The sequence below is a fragment of the Chinchilla lanigera genome, unplaced genomic scaffold (assembly GCF_000276665.1).
Source record: "Chinchilla lanigera isolate Chin_1 unplaced genomic scaffold, ChiLan1.0 scaffold00018, whole genome shotgun sequence".
Classification (NCBI taxonomy): domain Eukaryota; kingdom Metazoa; phylum Chordata; class Mammalia; order Rodentia; family Chinchillidae; genus Chinchilla; species Chinchilla lanigera.
In genome coordinates this window covers 24137756-24154408 of record NW_004955419.1, presented here as the reverse complement: position 1 = coordinate 24154408, position 16653 = coordinate 24137756, and the positions used below count along the sequence as shown (strand labels likewise).

Sequence of the window (16653 nt, the reverse complement as noted above, 5' to 3'; positions counted from 1 at the left end):
ACATGATGGAGATTTGCTTTGGCATGTGGGAGAGTGGGAAGAATAGGGTCCCTTTTACCTGTAATTATGTCTGTGTAGTTTGCTACGGGAAATGATTTTTCTTGTCTAAAAACCTGTAGTAAAAATGCCATGTTTTTGGTGATTTCATTAACATTTTAAAATGTTAACAATTCTGTCAGCCCAAACCGAAAATGACTGTGTGAGAAATGAAAACTTGCATAACTCTGACACCCACTAGTCACAGCTCATTATCCTCCCAGTGTTTATTATGCATCGAGGAAGCGGGGTCAGCTTCACAAAATTTAGGAACAATTAAGAAAATTACTATATGCAGATGTGACTTATGGACTGAGAATAACTAACTTTCTAAAAGACTGAATTAAACAAAATAAATAAGGGTGATGAAAAAGCCATAGATGTTTTATGGCTTAAGGCAGCTTTTAACTTATTCATTATAAAGACAGCTTCTACGTTTTACCCACTGCCCCTGACCCTTTCCTGAACACTTTGAAACTTTCTCTTTGACTGTATTCCTCAGGGAGTTTAAGAAGTCCTAGGCATCATTTCTGAAGTTCTTTGAGTACATTTTTCAAACACGTTCACGGGGATGGAAATCTTGTCAAAGACCCTCGTAAACCGTGAACTGCTGCTGGGTTTCGAGCCTCACTCTCTCCTTTTACAGCTTTCAAAGTTTGTGGAACAAAAACGTAGAAACCAGCCATGAGCGTAGAGGTTGTCCAGTAGCCTAACATTCTATTAAAAGGAGAAAAGAAAGAAAGAAAGAACAGAAAAAAGGGAAAGAAAAGTAAAGGAATAAAACCAGACAGTAAATGCAAAAAAGGTGTCTATTTTTAATTTATCTACCAAATATTATCTCCTTTTACAGCAGCAGATGATGGAGGATATAAATAAAATAAAAAAGTTTCCTTTCCTTCTTTCTGTGTTAGTAAATTTCAATAAATAACCAGTAGTGCCTGCTGTATGCTAGGCTTTGGACTAGGCTGAATAATAATGTCTCCATTTAATAGAATTTGCGTTCTCTAGTTCAAAAGTCAGACACATGGACATAATGATGGACAGAAGCAGGTAAGCTCAGTCATACAGTTTCACGTACAGCGTGTCATGGGATCCTTGTGGAAAACGCATGTAATTTTAATATAAATGGAATCTCAGAGAGCCAGAAAGATCAGTTGATTTTACCACAACAAATCCCTAAGGTATGAACAACCTAAGTAAAAAAATATGCTTCCCTGTAATTTCTACACATTTTTAGGATCCAAACAGGATCTTTTTTCTTGTGATGTCTATTTTATATGAGACAGAGAAATGCTAAATACCTTATTACAATCTTCATTAGTAGTTTTGCTATTTATGATTGTCCTTCTAAAGTTAGTGCTGGAGATTATAAATCAAAGCTTAGCTTATGTGTCTGTTGTGTAAATGTTTCTTGTTTTGGATAAAATCCTGAGCTTAAGTTATGTACTATTTTACAAGCAGTAGATTTAATCTAGGTAGCAGCTATAGAAATATGCAAACACTTTAAATTTATGGAAATTCAAATACATGTGGGAAAAATGGAAAATTCTGATGATGACAGAATGTCTACTTTTATCACTAGTAGATTCCTAAAAAATACATTAGTATTATTCTAGGGCTTTTCTTTTTTTTTTTTGGGGGGGGGTTTCGGGGATCAAACTCACAACCTTGCACTTGCCAGGCAGGCGCTTATGCCACTGAGCTATGTCTCCAGCCCTATTCTAGGTTTTCTTAAAAACGTATTTTAAGGTATTTACAGTTTAACTCTGCCATTTTTAACTGTGGTATGTTGTCTTGCACACAGAGGGTGCTCAGTCCACACGTGTAAAATTAAATGTAAACTTTGAGGACCCACTCCACCTTTAGCAAATATTCATGCCTTTAAATGTAAGACATTATGAGATTGCCTGGTGGTCTTTTTTTTTGTTTTTTTTGGTTTTTCTCCGGTACCGGGAACCGAACTCACGACCTTGCGCTTGCTAGGCAGGCGCTTTTGCCGCTGAGCTAAATCCCCAGCCCCGAGATTGCCTGGTGGTCTTAATATAGTCAAATGTCAGTCTTTGAAGATGACTCCCTAAAAATGAGACTTGATTTATAGGCCAGGTTTTACCCCTGAAATAGCATTTCTCTACTTGGCCTCTCTGACTATCAGTGATATTTTTCCAGAAGAAAATCTAGGCTTTAAAAAAAAATACTTTAAGGTTATTCTGCTTTCCCAGGAATTATGAAAACCATTTCTATTTGATGGGTTATTCTTTATTTTAAATGCACTTTTTCATTCTAGCTTCTGAATCGGATTGAAGTACTAAGCCAGAAAGGCTTCTACTTAGACTATGCATCCATAAAATTATTTATACAATTATATAAGAAACAAAGAACAATAATACTTTAAAATAATAAAATGATAATACTCCTGTGGCACTCTTAGTTTGATGTAATGATCTATCTATCTATCTATCTATCTATCTATCTATCTATCTATCACAACAATTCCATAGATTAAATATCTATTTTGCACAAGTAGGTATAGAACATAAAAAACTAAAGCTCAACAAAGTAATTTGACAGGACATACAGGTAGTTAGCAGCAACTATATTGCCTTAAGGCCTGAGAGTAGAGAAAAAAAATCCCTGTAGTCTTGTGTGACTAATTTTTTTCTCTGTATATATTTAGAGAAATGTGTTCAGCCTATGGATATTAGAAAGGGTGGGCAAGAAAGAAATATTTGCCGTGCATGTGTATGAGCTAAGCATGGTGTTAGTTACTTTACATACATAATTTCATGGTAGATTTATTGTACTGTACCCAGCTAATAATTATTATATTAATTTACTCATTAGAAAATGGATACTTAGAGCTTTTAAGTAACTTACAAAGAACACAGTGGTGAGCAGGGGGCTTAAACAAGGTTTAAAAGGATGCCTGAGCACTTGAACTATGCATGCACTTACAAGTATATAGATCAAAGTACAGATGATATATCGTGAAATACTAGCGTTGGGTTACCACAGACCCTCTCAGAAATATTATTAGATTTTACGGCTATTCAGAGTCAAGATTTCTGCTGACAGGATAAATAGGACAATTTTACTTCCTGTCACAGCCCTATGAAAGGAAATGTAATGCACATTTTGCATCCTACCTTGATAAATATTGTCCTGAAGTGAGATTTGTAGTTTTCACATCCATGCAATTCATCGTGCTGGGAATGAGAGCAAGTTCTGGCTGAATCATGGTGGCTGTAGCTACAGCTCTTGCGACTAGCTCCATGGCATCTTGTACGTAGTACTCAAAGACAGATTGTGTTGTTTTTCCGTGAGCAATTAACCCTAAGGGCAGACCTTCGGTCCTCAGCTCCTCCACATTCTGGGAGTCTCCCAGCACCCAGTGAAGTTCAGGAGATGTTACCCCAAATTGGGTGGAAATTTCAAAAATCTGCCGGATACTCTCCATGTCGCAGCCAAACATCACGATCGTGGGTGTGCTGTTCTTAACGCTCTCGAGCTGGACTTGTAGAAAGCTTAAGAGGTCCTTGGTGGAGGAGAGGTTAGCAGTGATGTTGATGATAGCCCCGAGGTGGAACTTGGAATTATTCTGGGTAAAAAGGAGGAAGTCGGTGATGTTCCAGTCTTCCTGGCACAGCAACAAGCTAAAATTGTACCAGTTGTTCATGGTCAGGATTGAGACAGTGACATCAGCATCAGAACTTAATGAATTTTCTAAACTCAGCTGTAGGTGAAGGGGATTCTGTATTTAAAGATATGAAAAAGAAGAATTAGAAAGCATTGGTCAAAGACTAAGTACTTTTACTTTCTCATGAGGTTAAATCCTTCATTTGTCCTTGTGATAGCCAAGATATACATCTGGGAAAAAATTCTCATACTTGGGAAAAATATGCTTTCCATGTAATGGAGCTATTGGTTCCTTCCACTCCCTTTCCTGATGATGTTTATTAAGAGTTCCAAAGAGCAGACAACTCTTGGTGTAAACATAAGAGGTAACGTAGCCATAAATTTTGTCTATTTTTATACTTTTCTTCTTTACAGATAGTCCCCTTCATAATCCTATTTCTTAGACTTCTGCTAATAACTCATTTGTTAAGCTTCTCCCTCAGGAGGAATAACTGAAGACATTATGCTTACCTTGTATAAAAATTAACATGGAAATCTTAACACAGTACAGTTTCTTGTATAAGGAAATGTAGAAGATGAATGGATTATCGTTTCCCAAACTGCTAGCACCTTAAACAAGGTGCTTTCACCATATAAGGAATAATTAGCAGTATGTACATCAAGATTAAGTGTATATTCCAACGGTGAAGGCTTCATTATATTACTGTATCTACTGAGCTTGGATTCTTTGTGAAATGTGTGCCACTAAACCATTTATATAACTTCAATTACAATTTCAACTAGGTATAGAACTCTCCAACTCAACAGAGAGAAGTATCTTATTTAAAGAGTCAAAAATTATTAGTCATATAGGTGAAATATAGCCTTCCAGTATTAACATGTGTTGATTATTCTTTTCAAGAGCACATATTTACATATTTATCCTTTAACAATGATATCCTAAGAATGTTTAGAACAATGGCATATATATTTTTACTCTGAAATAAATGTTGGTTGAATTGAAGCACATATGCTCCAATGGGGAAATATTGTTCTATTTTTGAGAATTTGTCAAACATTTACATCCATAATATACACCATATGTCAAAATATGAGGAGGGCTTTCTCAGTTAATTTCAGGCCCTAGTATAAGAAATAAGGGCTCTGCCTACCCACCAAAAATATGTAATAAGAAATTGTATTTAGGCTAAAATTTGAACTGCATGAAGCACTGAAAGGTTTCTGATTTGCATAGAACAAAGAATAAGGATTTCAAGGGGGTTTTCAGGAGAACTGTGACCATTTGCAAGAAATGAGAGCACTTACGATCGTAAATGGGATGGAATTTTAAAATTTGTTCTGAGAATTTGACTTTTGTTCTTCTAATTTAAACCTTTTTTTTTGTTCCTTTTGAGACAGGATCTCACTGTGTAGTTTCAAACTGGTCTTGAGCTCACTTTGTAGCCCAAGCTGGTCTTGAACTCACAACAATCCTCCTGCCTCAGCTTCCTGAGTGCTGGGATTACAGGTGTGTGCCACCACGCCAGGCTTAGTTTAAACATTTAAAAAAAACTTGTTATGATAAAATCATCGTTTCAGGAGGGTTCTCTACAGTCAGTGTTCAGTAGAGTGAAGAAGAGAAGTCCTCTGAGATCTTGGTTAGGTGATTTAACTGGAAGCTCTTGTGGGTAATGGAGGGGAGGGCAATAAGAAAGCTTTTAAAATTAAAAGGGATTTAGTGACAAGATGAGATGTGAGAGGCAAAAGAGAGAAAGATATCAAAGATCAGGAGTGGCAGCTACTGGTTTCTAGGGTTTGAGGTGCCAGATAAAATCTCAGAATGAGAGGAGGGGAGGTTTCACTTACTCATTCCTACTTCTAATGCATATGAATTGCTCCAGAGAGTTCTTTCCATCCTCCTCTTTCAGCTTCCTTTCCTTCTTCATTTTTGTTTGCTCCTCTATCTTAATCCTCTTTCAGCAGAAAAGAGCAAGGAAAAGTGAAGGAAAGTAAAGGAAAGCTCTACATGTATTTGGCAAGAACAAATTATTCCCAAGTGTTTCCCTGGCTTCCAGTTCCTATTTTGTTGCTAGTTTTCTTTCTAAAATATAAATATGATCATATCATTTTACAGCACCATCACCTCTGAATTACCCATAGGACAAATTTCAAAATCAGTAATATTGGGTTACAAGGCCATTACTACCTCATCTTTAGCTTTATTTCCAAAACATACTGTAGAAGAGTAGAATATGGCACCCCTCAAAGAAGCCCCTGTGGCATGGGGATTATTTTGAGAAATTATGTGTAGAGAAGAAGCACTAAAAACAGAGCAAAAATTACACTTCTATAAGGCAAGTTTACATTTCTAATGGGAATTTTCATTTGTGAAGTTTTCTTCATTTGTGAAGAAGGAGAATAAAGACAAAACCACTGGAGATTCTTATCAATGAAGAAGGCACCAACACCGGTCTGCACCACAAAGTTTCCTTATGTCTTTTGTGCTTTTCCTGGCTACCTCCTGTTCTCCTCAGCAAAACCTTCTATTCTTTAGGTTGAAGATGATATTAAGTGCAAACTCAAAGTTAACTCTATTTTTTCTCTTTTACCTCTTTTTATTTTTCTTTTTCACTTTTACTCAAGTATTTTCCATCTCTACATGAATCTCACATATTATCAAATTGCTGTTTGCTTTCCTTTTGTTAATCTGCCTTTTGTTAAAGAGGTTGTCTCAAAAAAGAACTATCCAAGATAGAGACAAAATTAACTTCATTCCCTCACTGTGTACATCAGGTTAAATCATATTGGACAGTCTTTTTCTCTAGAACCAGGGCAAGCATTTTCATGTACACACAAATTTTATTATGCTATGTTTTTCACCTGGTAATGGATTGCTTATATTTATATTCATCTTTCAAAACTCTGTTCCATGCAGATTTCTAGAAAAATTTTGAAGTGGTTTTCTACAACTTCTACTGCTATAGTTGAGCTTTTTATTTACTTATGTAGAGCTGAAGTTCTCTGAAAAATCCACATCTATATTAAAAGTCCTGTAGACTATTTGAATTCAACTGAGTAGGACATGGTGATTGTGGAAAGACAGAGTATTGTATCTAGAGCCAAACTTTTCTAGGCCTATCTTAAAGTGCTTCAGAAAAGAGTCACTCATTTTTAACCTCTGTATCTGACCTAACATTCTCATAGCTATTAAATAGACATCTTGGATTGTATTGTTAAGCTTAGTAGACCACTAGCCTCCAACCATGCTAAAACTAAGAATACTATAATATTTGAAACCCATAGATTTCCCTGCTTTGCAGTGGCCTCCCTACCTAATGCTCCACCAATGTATTTGTTGAATATATGCTGGTATATGACTTTTTTCCATACCTATAAAAGTTCATGTAACCTTTTTAACTGAGAACATGTCACCTAGGCAACTTGAATCCATGTGTCTGGGTCTTGCTCACTCACATTTGTCTCAGGATAAATTTTCTCTTATTTCATTTAAAGCAGAGCTATATTTTGTGTTGTTATTTATAATAATTTTCCTCTGTTGAACTCCTGCAATGATGAACAGGCAGGTTTAGTAGCCTCACACCTATGTCTTGTTGTTCATCCCTCTATTATAGAACTCTTCCTACAATGGTGCATCTACTTGTTAAATGTTTATCTAAATATATTTTCTCTGTCTTTCACTCCAAGTTCTGGGCTATAATCATAATCTGAAAGAGTGAAAACAAAGTGACTGGAAAGAAAGCCATTTATAGCTTTCTTTCAGGAGTTTCAAGACGTAGTGTTTTGCCCCAAATTTTGATAAAGGCTTTTCCAAACACATTCCATAGAGGAACTCACTGAAATGGTACAGAAGGACAAGCACAATGAGACAAAGATGATATTACTATCCCCTTGTTATAGAGGAAGTGAAACCAGCTAATCATATTGAGCATTTAGCACGAAACAGAGAAATAAATGCATTTGCCATATGAAAGCAACATGAGTTTCAAATAAAGAACTCCCTCTCCCTCTCCTACTGGATTAATGATTAATTTATATAATCACTCTCATGCCTACACACACCTCTACTAAAAAATTCCATATGTTGAAATTAATCCTTTCACAGACTTAAGGGACATAACTCTTCAGATAAATATTTTTTAAGTAATAGTTTAGAAGCATGTAGTGATTTATTACTTATCTAGCAGCCTCAGACGAAGGCTTTAGGTTTCTCTTCTAATGATAAAGGTACACATGCACACACACACACACACACACACACACACAGATACAAAAATTTATAACACTGAAAATTAAGCTTGATAGTATGACTTTTGTCAAAATCTGGGACAAAAATTAAACAAGATCAACTAAATCAAATTAAGAAAATTTGTTAAAAGAAAATATAAGGGACCTGCCTTAGAGAATATCAACACCCATTAGAAAGTATAATTTTTCATAAAGCAATAATTAGAAAAGCAGGAAAGTACCAAGAAAACAATTAACAGGTAAATAAATGTGATAAATGTTAATGCATGTAAAGAAATATATCAATTTAATAAGTTAATACACAGAAAAATCATAAGGAAATATGGGAGAAAATGAGATTAAGCATTGACAAAATAAGTTACTTAGGAAAAAAATATTATTTAAATTCTTAATCCTATTATATGTTAAAAATAAATTCAATAAAGAGCTAAAGGTATAATGCAAAAATCACTAAAAATAGGACAAATAGGTAAATATGGCTCAGAGATCACAGTGATAAAGAGAAATACATTAAAGTAAATATTGCAGTATATAATTTCTGGCATTAAATACCCATGCTAAAACAAAAATAAAGGAACATAAAAAAAACCAAGAATATTTTCAACAAATTTGGTAGAGAAGAATTTAAGCTCACAAAACATGGAGACTATTTATTAGTCAAGAAGGTATTAGAATCTTTTTTTTAGCATTCATTTAACCCAGAAAAGTAATTTTAACCTTCTACTGAGAGCTGTGTCCTCTCTAATGCATTTTGCATTGTCTACATAGTGAGTAAAACATAGACAATATATGAGTAACTGGGAAAATGCTTAACATAATTATAAATTATGGAAATTACTATAATCAAGCTAATAGGATGGGACGTGACTGGGAGAGTGAGAAGAGTATCCTAGAAAAATGTAGCAGCGGAGAGTGAATGCAAGCTTTGATACTGCACCAGTGCTCTCTAATAGGGACTTCAGAAAAGAAATAATTGATCACTATAGGTAAACATATGCAGTGACTTACTATAAAAATTAAAATTTTAATTGAAACTTTCATTTTCCTAAGATTTTATCTTGCTCATCCATTCTTTTTTATTATTTCAATTTTAATTTTTATTAGTATTTGTTTTCAGCCCATAATAATTGCAGTCCCTCTTTTTTGACAGCATTGAATTTCTAGTTCTGGATACATGATTGACTCCACCACCTGCTTCTTTATTTTCTGTTTGATTCTGCACTGTTGTTTCCAGTAGTGTCTACCGTGTTCTAACATGGGCCCCAAGCTCTCCTTGCTGGTGGAACCACTGCCTTATCCTGTTAGATGAGCTCTACGCTTGCATTGTCTCCAGCACTTACAAGTTTTGTGACCATCTACAAGTCCTTTTGTATCTCTGAGTCATACATTCTTTATTTCTAAAATGGGTGCATATCCATCTCCTACCTTACAGGTTCCTTGTGAGAATTAAATGTGAAGGTATGATAATGTATAGAAAATATCTGTCACACAATGTTATGGCTTATATCTAAATCTTCCCCCTCCAAAACCTATGTACTCATAGGTGGGACTTTGGGGAGTGACTAGATCATAGGAGTGTGATACTAGAGTAACGCAATGGTTGGTTTAGCATGGCTCTGGGTGGGGATGGTGATTGGTGTGGGTGGCACCAATCAATAGGTTTGTATCTTGGATAGAATAAAAATGGAAGGAAGAAGCAAGCTGCACTTTCTGCTGCTTGCCCCACCATGAACTAATTCTCCTCTGCCATGCCGCCCTGCCTTGGAACCAGTCAACTATGGACCGAAACCTCTATAAACTGTGAGTTAAAATAAACCTTTCCTCTTTTAACTTGTGGGAGTTGGGTATTTTGTCCCAACAATAGCAAAGTGTAAGATGTAGAATAAGGGCCTAATACCTACTGGTAACAGGAATTTGCTTATAGAATTTAGTCACTGTGTTGAAATAATATTCTTCCTTGCTATTGGTCTTTCTATTTCTCATGTATTTGCACTCACATTCTCACTAGTGGATATCTTTTACAAATGTCAACTACAAAAACTCCTTTGCAGGAAAATGGAAGCTGTAGCTCATGCTGGTAAAAGCTGTTTATTTGGGAAATATTATGTCCAGAGTAGATGTCCCCACTCCTCCCAAGCTTTTTCTTTCTTTGTAACAAGTTTTGTACCACTTCACAAACTAAGGAATTTTTGGTGCCAACTTCTGGAGATTCTTCCATTAATCTTTGTCCTCCCAGAGCGAGCGCTTTCAGCTCTTTTCTGCAATGGTATACCTTTGCTGTCTTTTTTGTTGTTGTTGTTGTTGTTGTTGTTTGAGACAAGGTCTTCTATGCAGTCCAGGCTGGCTTCGAGCTCACTTTGTAGCTCAGGCTGGTCTCAAACTCAAAAGATCTTCCTGCCGCAGCCTCTTGAGTGCTGGGATTACAGGTATGCACCACTGCGCCTGGCAATGGTATAACTGATTAACAGGACTTACTTCAGGAAAGAGCTTTCCAGAGAGCTCTGAGATATACCTTGACAGAAGAAATGAGGTAGTAGAGCTGGTTTACTTTAAGAATGGAGAAAAAATCCGAGTATTTCAGTACACTCTGAACGATGGGAAGCTGAGGTAAGAGGATTGTAAATTCAAGCTTATCCTGGGCGATTTAGAGACTTAGCAAGACCTTGTCTCAAAATAAAAAATAAACAAGAAGCTGGGATATAGTTCTTTGTGAAGACCCTGAATTCAGTCCCTAGTACCAAAGAGAGAGAGAGAAGGGGAGAGAGAGTAAAAGAGAGAGACAGAGAGAGAGAGAGAGAGAGAGAGAGAGAGAGAGAGAGAGAGAGAGAGAGAGAGAGAGGGAGAGGGAGAGGGAGAGGGAGAGGGAAAGAGAGAGAGAAACAGAGGGGAAGAGAGAGAGAGGGGAGCAGAGGGAGAGAAACATGGACAGAGAGACAGAGGCAAGGAGGGGGAGCGGGGAGAGAGAGAGAGCGCTCGGGAGCGCGGCTGCGTGGGAGCGCGAGGGAGACGGAGAGGAGGGAGATTCTTTTAGCTGCTTCCTGGGCTAGCCGGCCCAAATGAGATACGGCAAATCACAGAAAGTTCAAGGGATCATAGTATCACCAGTACTTCCAATACAGATGAAATTCTGTCCCTTTCATAAGACTGCCGATGATTAAACACTTTTGAAGGACTCGGAACAGGCTTTGTAGGCTGCTATCAATTTCCTTCAGCCAAAGAGGCCATGGGAGGTTCTCTGTTCCTCATTATCTCACACCTCATTTGACCTCTGTTATACAGGAGGCCACTTTTTCTTCTGAAAATTGAAGCTTATTCTTTTAGGAGCCCAGGCTTTTACATAAATTAAATTTTACGGTTGTATTAAGGATTTAGGCAAACACAAGGCATAGTCCCCGCCAAGAAATTGTAATCTAATAATAATTACAAAAAATTAAGAGCCAACACACACTGATGTCTTCGTTATGTTATGCATATTCTGTTATTTCATCCTCACAATGGCCTCCTGAAGTGACTACATTGATTTGCCTCCTATGATGGAGGTTCACAAAGTGTGGCTAATTTTCCACGGTGGCACACCTGCTAAAGAATAGAGCCTGGGTTCAAAATGCCAAACTGTTAGACTTGCAAACCTGTGCTTTTAACCTATATTCACTCTTTTTCTCGCCATTTGTTAAGAAGCACGTGTGAAGTAGACCCGTGACATTTGTGAATTTAGTATTTAAAGCTTCGATTGTTTGCAAATAATTGAGTCGCTTTAAGATGTGCCATGTTAAAATAAAAAAAAAAAAAAAGATGTGCCACGGGATGGGTTTGAATGGTCAGGATGCCGTGTCCAGTGTTGGGGGCCCCTCTGCCGCTGCCCAGTACGCACATCCACGCGCAGCCATTTCCTTTGTTCATCCTCCCAAGTGTAGCAGCTCTTGTGAAATGATAAAGCTTCTGTTTCTTCACTAGCAGTAATATTTAAAAAGAAAGACATTTCTGTAATTAATGACATCAATTTTGTGTCCAGTAGAGAAAGACTTTTGGAAAAACTCACTTTACTTTATTTAGAGTGTACTGAATTTCACAGTCAAAACTGTAATCTATAATGATGCTTAGCAGTTACTTATAGAGGTGTCAATAAACATATTAAGGTCTATCAGGATTTTTTGAATATCTGTTATATAAAACAATTCATACATGGTTGGTTTGTGTCAGTCACTCAACTTCCTGCACTGAGCTCTTGATTATGGATTATTTCCCATTCTAATTCCACCTAATTATTGAATCGTCCACTTTTTATTTATATTCCACTCCCCTTCTGGTTTTCATTCTGGATTATTAGACTCTGTGTTTCTCACCTGGCCATTGGTAACCTTGAGAGACTTTGTGACTCACTCTCTTGATCTTATTCTCCAAGTTCACTCAGAAGATACACTGCCGAGATGTAGTCACTGAGGCCTAAAAACTGGCATAGGCATATGGGAATATGAGGACTTTATCAAGAAGGTATGGGTACAAAATTTATTTAGTCAGATGATGTTTGGGGAGAGCAGTAAGCTTAAGCAAGGTATCCCGGGAAGGGTGACACAGAAAAAGGAAATCATTGGAAATGTTGGTCTTTGACATCAGGAAAGACTATCAGTAAGCAAGAGGTTCAAAACCTTGGTTTGAGGCTCAGAAGTTCATGGCAATTCCTGGGAGTCTAGAAGAGAGAACATAGGGACTTTATTTGGTCCTAAATGATCAGTGGTATGGGCGAGATTTTGTAAAAATCATTTAGCCTCAGAGAACTTCATTTCTCCCTTTGTCCAGTGAAGTGGATACAGCGTACCTTACAGGGGTTTGTGAGGATTAATTAACATATCATACAAAACATCAGGACATAGTGGATCTCCAGCAAGTGGCCCTTTATAATGATGGTGATGTTTCTAATGAGATTATTAATGTTACACTAAGAGAACTGAAATGTAAGGGTTAGATAGAATAACGGTACAGTTAGTTTATTTAACAAGTACTTACAGACCAATTTTCTGCCTGGCATTGAATACTACCTCTGAGACTACAGTAGTGAATAAGATCAATATGGACTTTTCCTTTAGGATTTTGACTCTAGAGAGTTATAGTATCAGGAACAAGACACTTTCTTGCTAGGGGACTAGATTAGGAATAAGGCAGTAGACAAGAAATAAGGCCCCAAGGTTGAGCCAGACTGAAAAAAATACTGATTTCAATTTTGGGTTTTATATTATGAGGTAAGAGTATGGGTACAAAATGTATTTCAGTAAGTGTCTTCACAACTTTTCTACCTGCCACATATTAGCCCTAGTCACTTGAGCCATCAGTTCTGTAGGTGGAGGTCAAGGGTCCACAAGTGAATGCAAGAGAGGAAGAAGCTGGAGAAAGGCTTTATCCTACGTCTGACATGTTGCATGTGCTTGGTAAGCATTAACCTTATTAGCATTATTATTGTTAATAATAATTAGCACACTTCCCCATGCTGGCATAACTGATCCTTTTCCAAAGACCCACAGTGTTCTGATGTTGACACTAGCCCAGTGGTAGAAGCACAAAGTACTCAGGGGTACAGAGACAGCTGATTGTCACGTTCACCACACCAAGTGGATCCCTTGTGGAAATGTGGAAACTCTTTAATCTCTTTAGAAAATGGATTTTCTGTCTTTCTTGCTAGAGTCCAATATCTATTGTTCTTTTTCACTATGTCCGTGTGCTTGCATTAACCCCTTTCAGGCCTTTTTAATTGCATTTGAGCTTACAAAAAGTATATGTAGCATAATAGCATTTTGTCTTAAGTAAGAGGACCATCCTGTTAGAAAAATGGGTCCACTCTAACAGCACTGAGAAAGCTGAGCACTACATCTGAGATACCCTCTTCTGGGGAATTTCAGATTTATTTTTGCAACAGTGACAGAAGAATTGTGTAAACTGTTAATCAACTGTTTCAGGGCAGTTTGGAGACCATATGATATTATTGCTACTAACCTGCTTTATGAAGTGGAGAGTACTACACAGGTAGAAGACACGGTACGTTTACATATCTTTCCCTGGGTAGTAGGGAAAGTGGGATCAATAACCTATGAAGGGGTAAAGAAGACAATTCTACAGTAGAATCATAAAAGTGGAAATAGTTTTCAAGTCCTATGACAACTGTTATATTTTTATATTACAAAGGTAAAGATTATTCATATTTTAAGAACTTTTGGGATAAACACGTTGCTTTAGGATTGATTTGAGTTCCTATTTAATACCTAGGTATTGCTGAAATTTAGTAATATTTGAAAGAACATACACATTTGTATATCTAAGCAGGCAGATGATTTATAAGCTCATTAAAATTTATTGAATATTCAAACTATTCTTATAGACATCATTGGTGACAAATTCAGGCATATTTTCTTATAATGGGAGCTATTGAAATATGCACCAGATAATTAAACTGTCTGGCATGGAAGTTAAATTTTCTATGGAAATTTGATTACTTTATGTCATTGCAGCCTGAAACTATTGTTAAGAGATGGCTTATGCCACATGCTAATTTGTTTTATTGCACTAAGAATGAAAACTCAGCTAAATGTTGATTATTTCTATTTTAAAGACCTGGAACTGACACCGTAGTTGACAAACATTTTTGCTCAGTTTCGTAGGTCATTTTGTTTATTGACACAAGTACAGGTTTTGCACATTTAAACCATGATTCATCTAATTGTGATGCAATGTGCCTTTTATTTATTCTGATTTATCACTTCAGATGAAATTCATCACTACTACAACTATTAATTGCATAGTGGGTTCTTATTTTACTTTGGAACTTAAAAAGTTACGCACATATATTCAGAGTGTGTTCAGATTTCACCAGTCTGCATTCCCACCAGCAGTGGAGGACAGTTCCTATTTCTCTACAGCCTTGCCAGCATTTGTTATTGGTTGATTTCTTAAAGAAAGCCATTCTTGCTGGGGTGAGATGGAATCTCAATGTTTTCTCAAATTTGCATTTCTCAAATGACTAATGATGTTGAACATTTTCTCATGTATTTATTTGCCATTTGTATTTCTTTATCTGAGAAGTGTGTATTCATCTGAGATGCCCATTTTTGGATTGGGTCTTTGAATTGGGAGTGGTTGATGTTTTTGCTTGTATCTGATATCCACCAGCTCCACACTAGAAATAGTATTCATATACCATGAAACAGTATCTCAGTACATTTCCATTTTAGCAGCTTATTTCAAAACTTGTGATCTACTAAGTATGAATAAGCTCTGCTGCAATGACATTTTCTTTCAGTTGAATCACTAGAACATTAGTGTAATTAATTCTTTGTACCTTTCAACTCCTTGTTCAAAATAAGTCGACACTGGCAATGTTGAATTTGGTTCTTAAAATATTTGATCACAGAAGCAGCACTATCCCGAGAGTTAGTGATTAAACTCAAATTCTCTTCAAGCAGCCTGACAAAGTCAGGTCCAGGACAAGGAATTCGGGATGAATAGGTGTTTGTTCTTTCAGGAAGGTCTATGAGAACACTGTTCAGAATATGCAGTGAGAAAACCCCAGCTGGCTGGTTTTCAAATCTAAGATTTGGGTTGCATCTGGCCTTGTTGTGAATTCACTTTGTCAAATCATTGCCAAGATACACTAAAGCCCCAGAGAATGAGATAGAACAAAAATATTAACTTGAACAATGTGCCACAAGCCAATTGCTGCAATTATGGTTTTATCATTTGGTTTTGAAGGGAACTTGAAGCGCACATACTCCAGACTTCTGTACAGCTACAAAGTGCCAAATATTAAGTCAGGAGTGAAGCAGAGACATTTATCTTTCTGTTCAAAGGTTACCAATTTGTTTGATTGAGGTAGTCTGTCCTCACTGTATCTTTAGTGAATATGACTAAATTTGATATATACTTAGTTTTAATTTTATGTCCTGAATTTTAAAGAAAAGATTGAGGCTCAACCAAAATTTGCACACTCTAAAATATCTCTGTGGTGCTTAAGCCACCAATCACTGTTCATTTTGAAAGAATAAAGAATACCCAGATTTATACATTTACTAATTATTCTTGCCCCTATGACAAATATGTGTAATCCCAACATGTTTTGTGAGCACAGGAACATTAGTTACTGATATATTTAATGCAAAGAAGTATAAAATAAAATTAATTTTATAGGCTTATAAATGATTTAAGCAGGGATTTTGGAATTATACCTGGAATTCTTTATTGTCCATATACATTTATTTAGCTGGAATTGTTTAGCGTATTTGGAATTATTTTATTTGAAATTTTTGCATGTTTTGCCTAAAGTTTTTATATTTTAAAATGAGAAGACTCTCCAAAAATCATATGTTTTATAAGTTGGTCCAGAAAGCTAGACTCACAAAGAGAGTAGGGACCTTGAGAGGCCCTTACTATTTTTAAAACCAAAGAAGAAAAAATAAAATTGCTAACCTGTCTTTTTTTGTTGTTTATTTTGAGACAGAGTCTTGCTATGTAGTTCTGGCTAGCTTTGAACTATGTAGCCCAGGCCAGCCTTGAACTCGTGGCAATCTTTCTGCCTCAGCCTCCTGAGTGATGGCTCTACTAACCAGTATTTACACAATAGTCTAGCATCTTGAAATGCTACATAGATAAAGTTGATAATTTTTAAAAATCTTTCCTGTCTGAGTCCTGGATGATCTTGAACATTCAGGATCTCTTGCCTTTCTTCCCAGGTTCTGCAGGAACCATCAGAGAGATGGT

At 36.4% G+C, this 16653-nt stretch overlaps 1 protein-coding gene across 2 annotated transcripts in view; it reads right to left on the bottom strand.

The window, feature by feature from the left end:
- The window catches only part of Grin3a (glutamate receptor, ionotropic, N-methyl-D-aspartate 3A), a 167174-nt gene that overhangs the window by 118125 nt on the left and 32396 nt on the right, over nt 1–16653 (bottom strand). For both annotated transcript variants that reach the window (XM_013513084.1, XM_005382793.2), the window contains exon 2: nt 3180–3784. In XM_013513084.1, coding sequence (XP_013368538.1) covers nt 3180–3784 — 605 coding nt within the window. The remainder of the gene's footprint in view (nt 1–3179; nt 3785–16653) is intronic.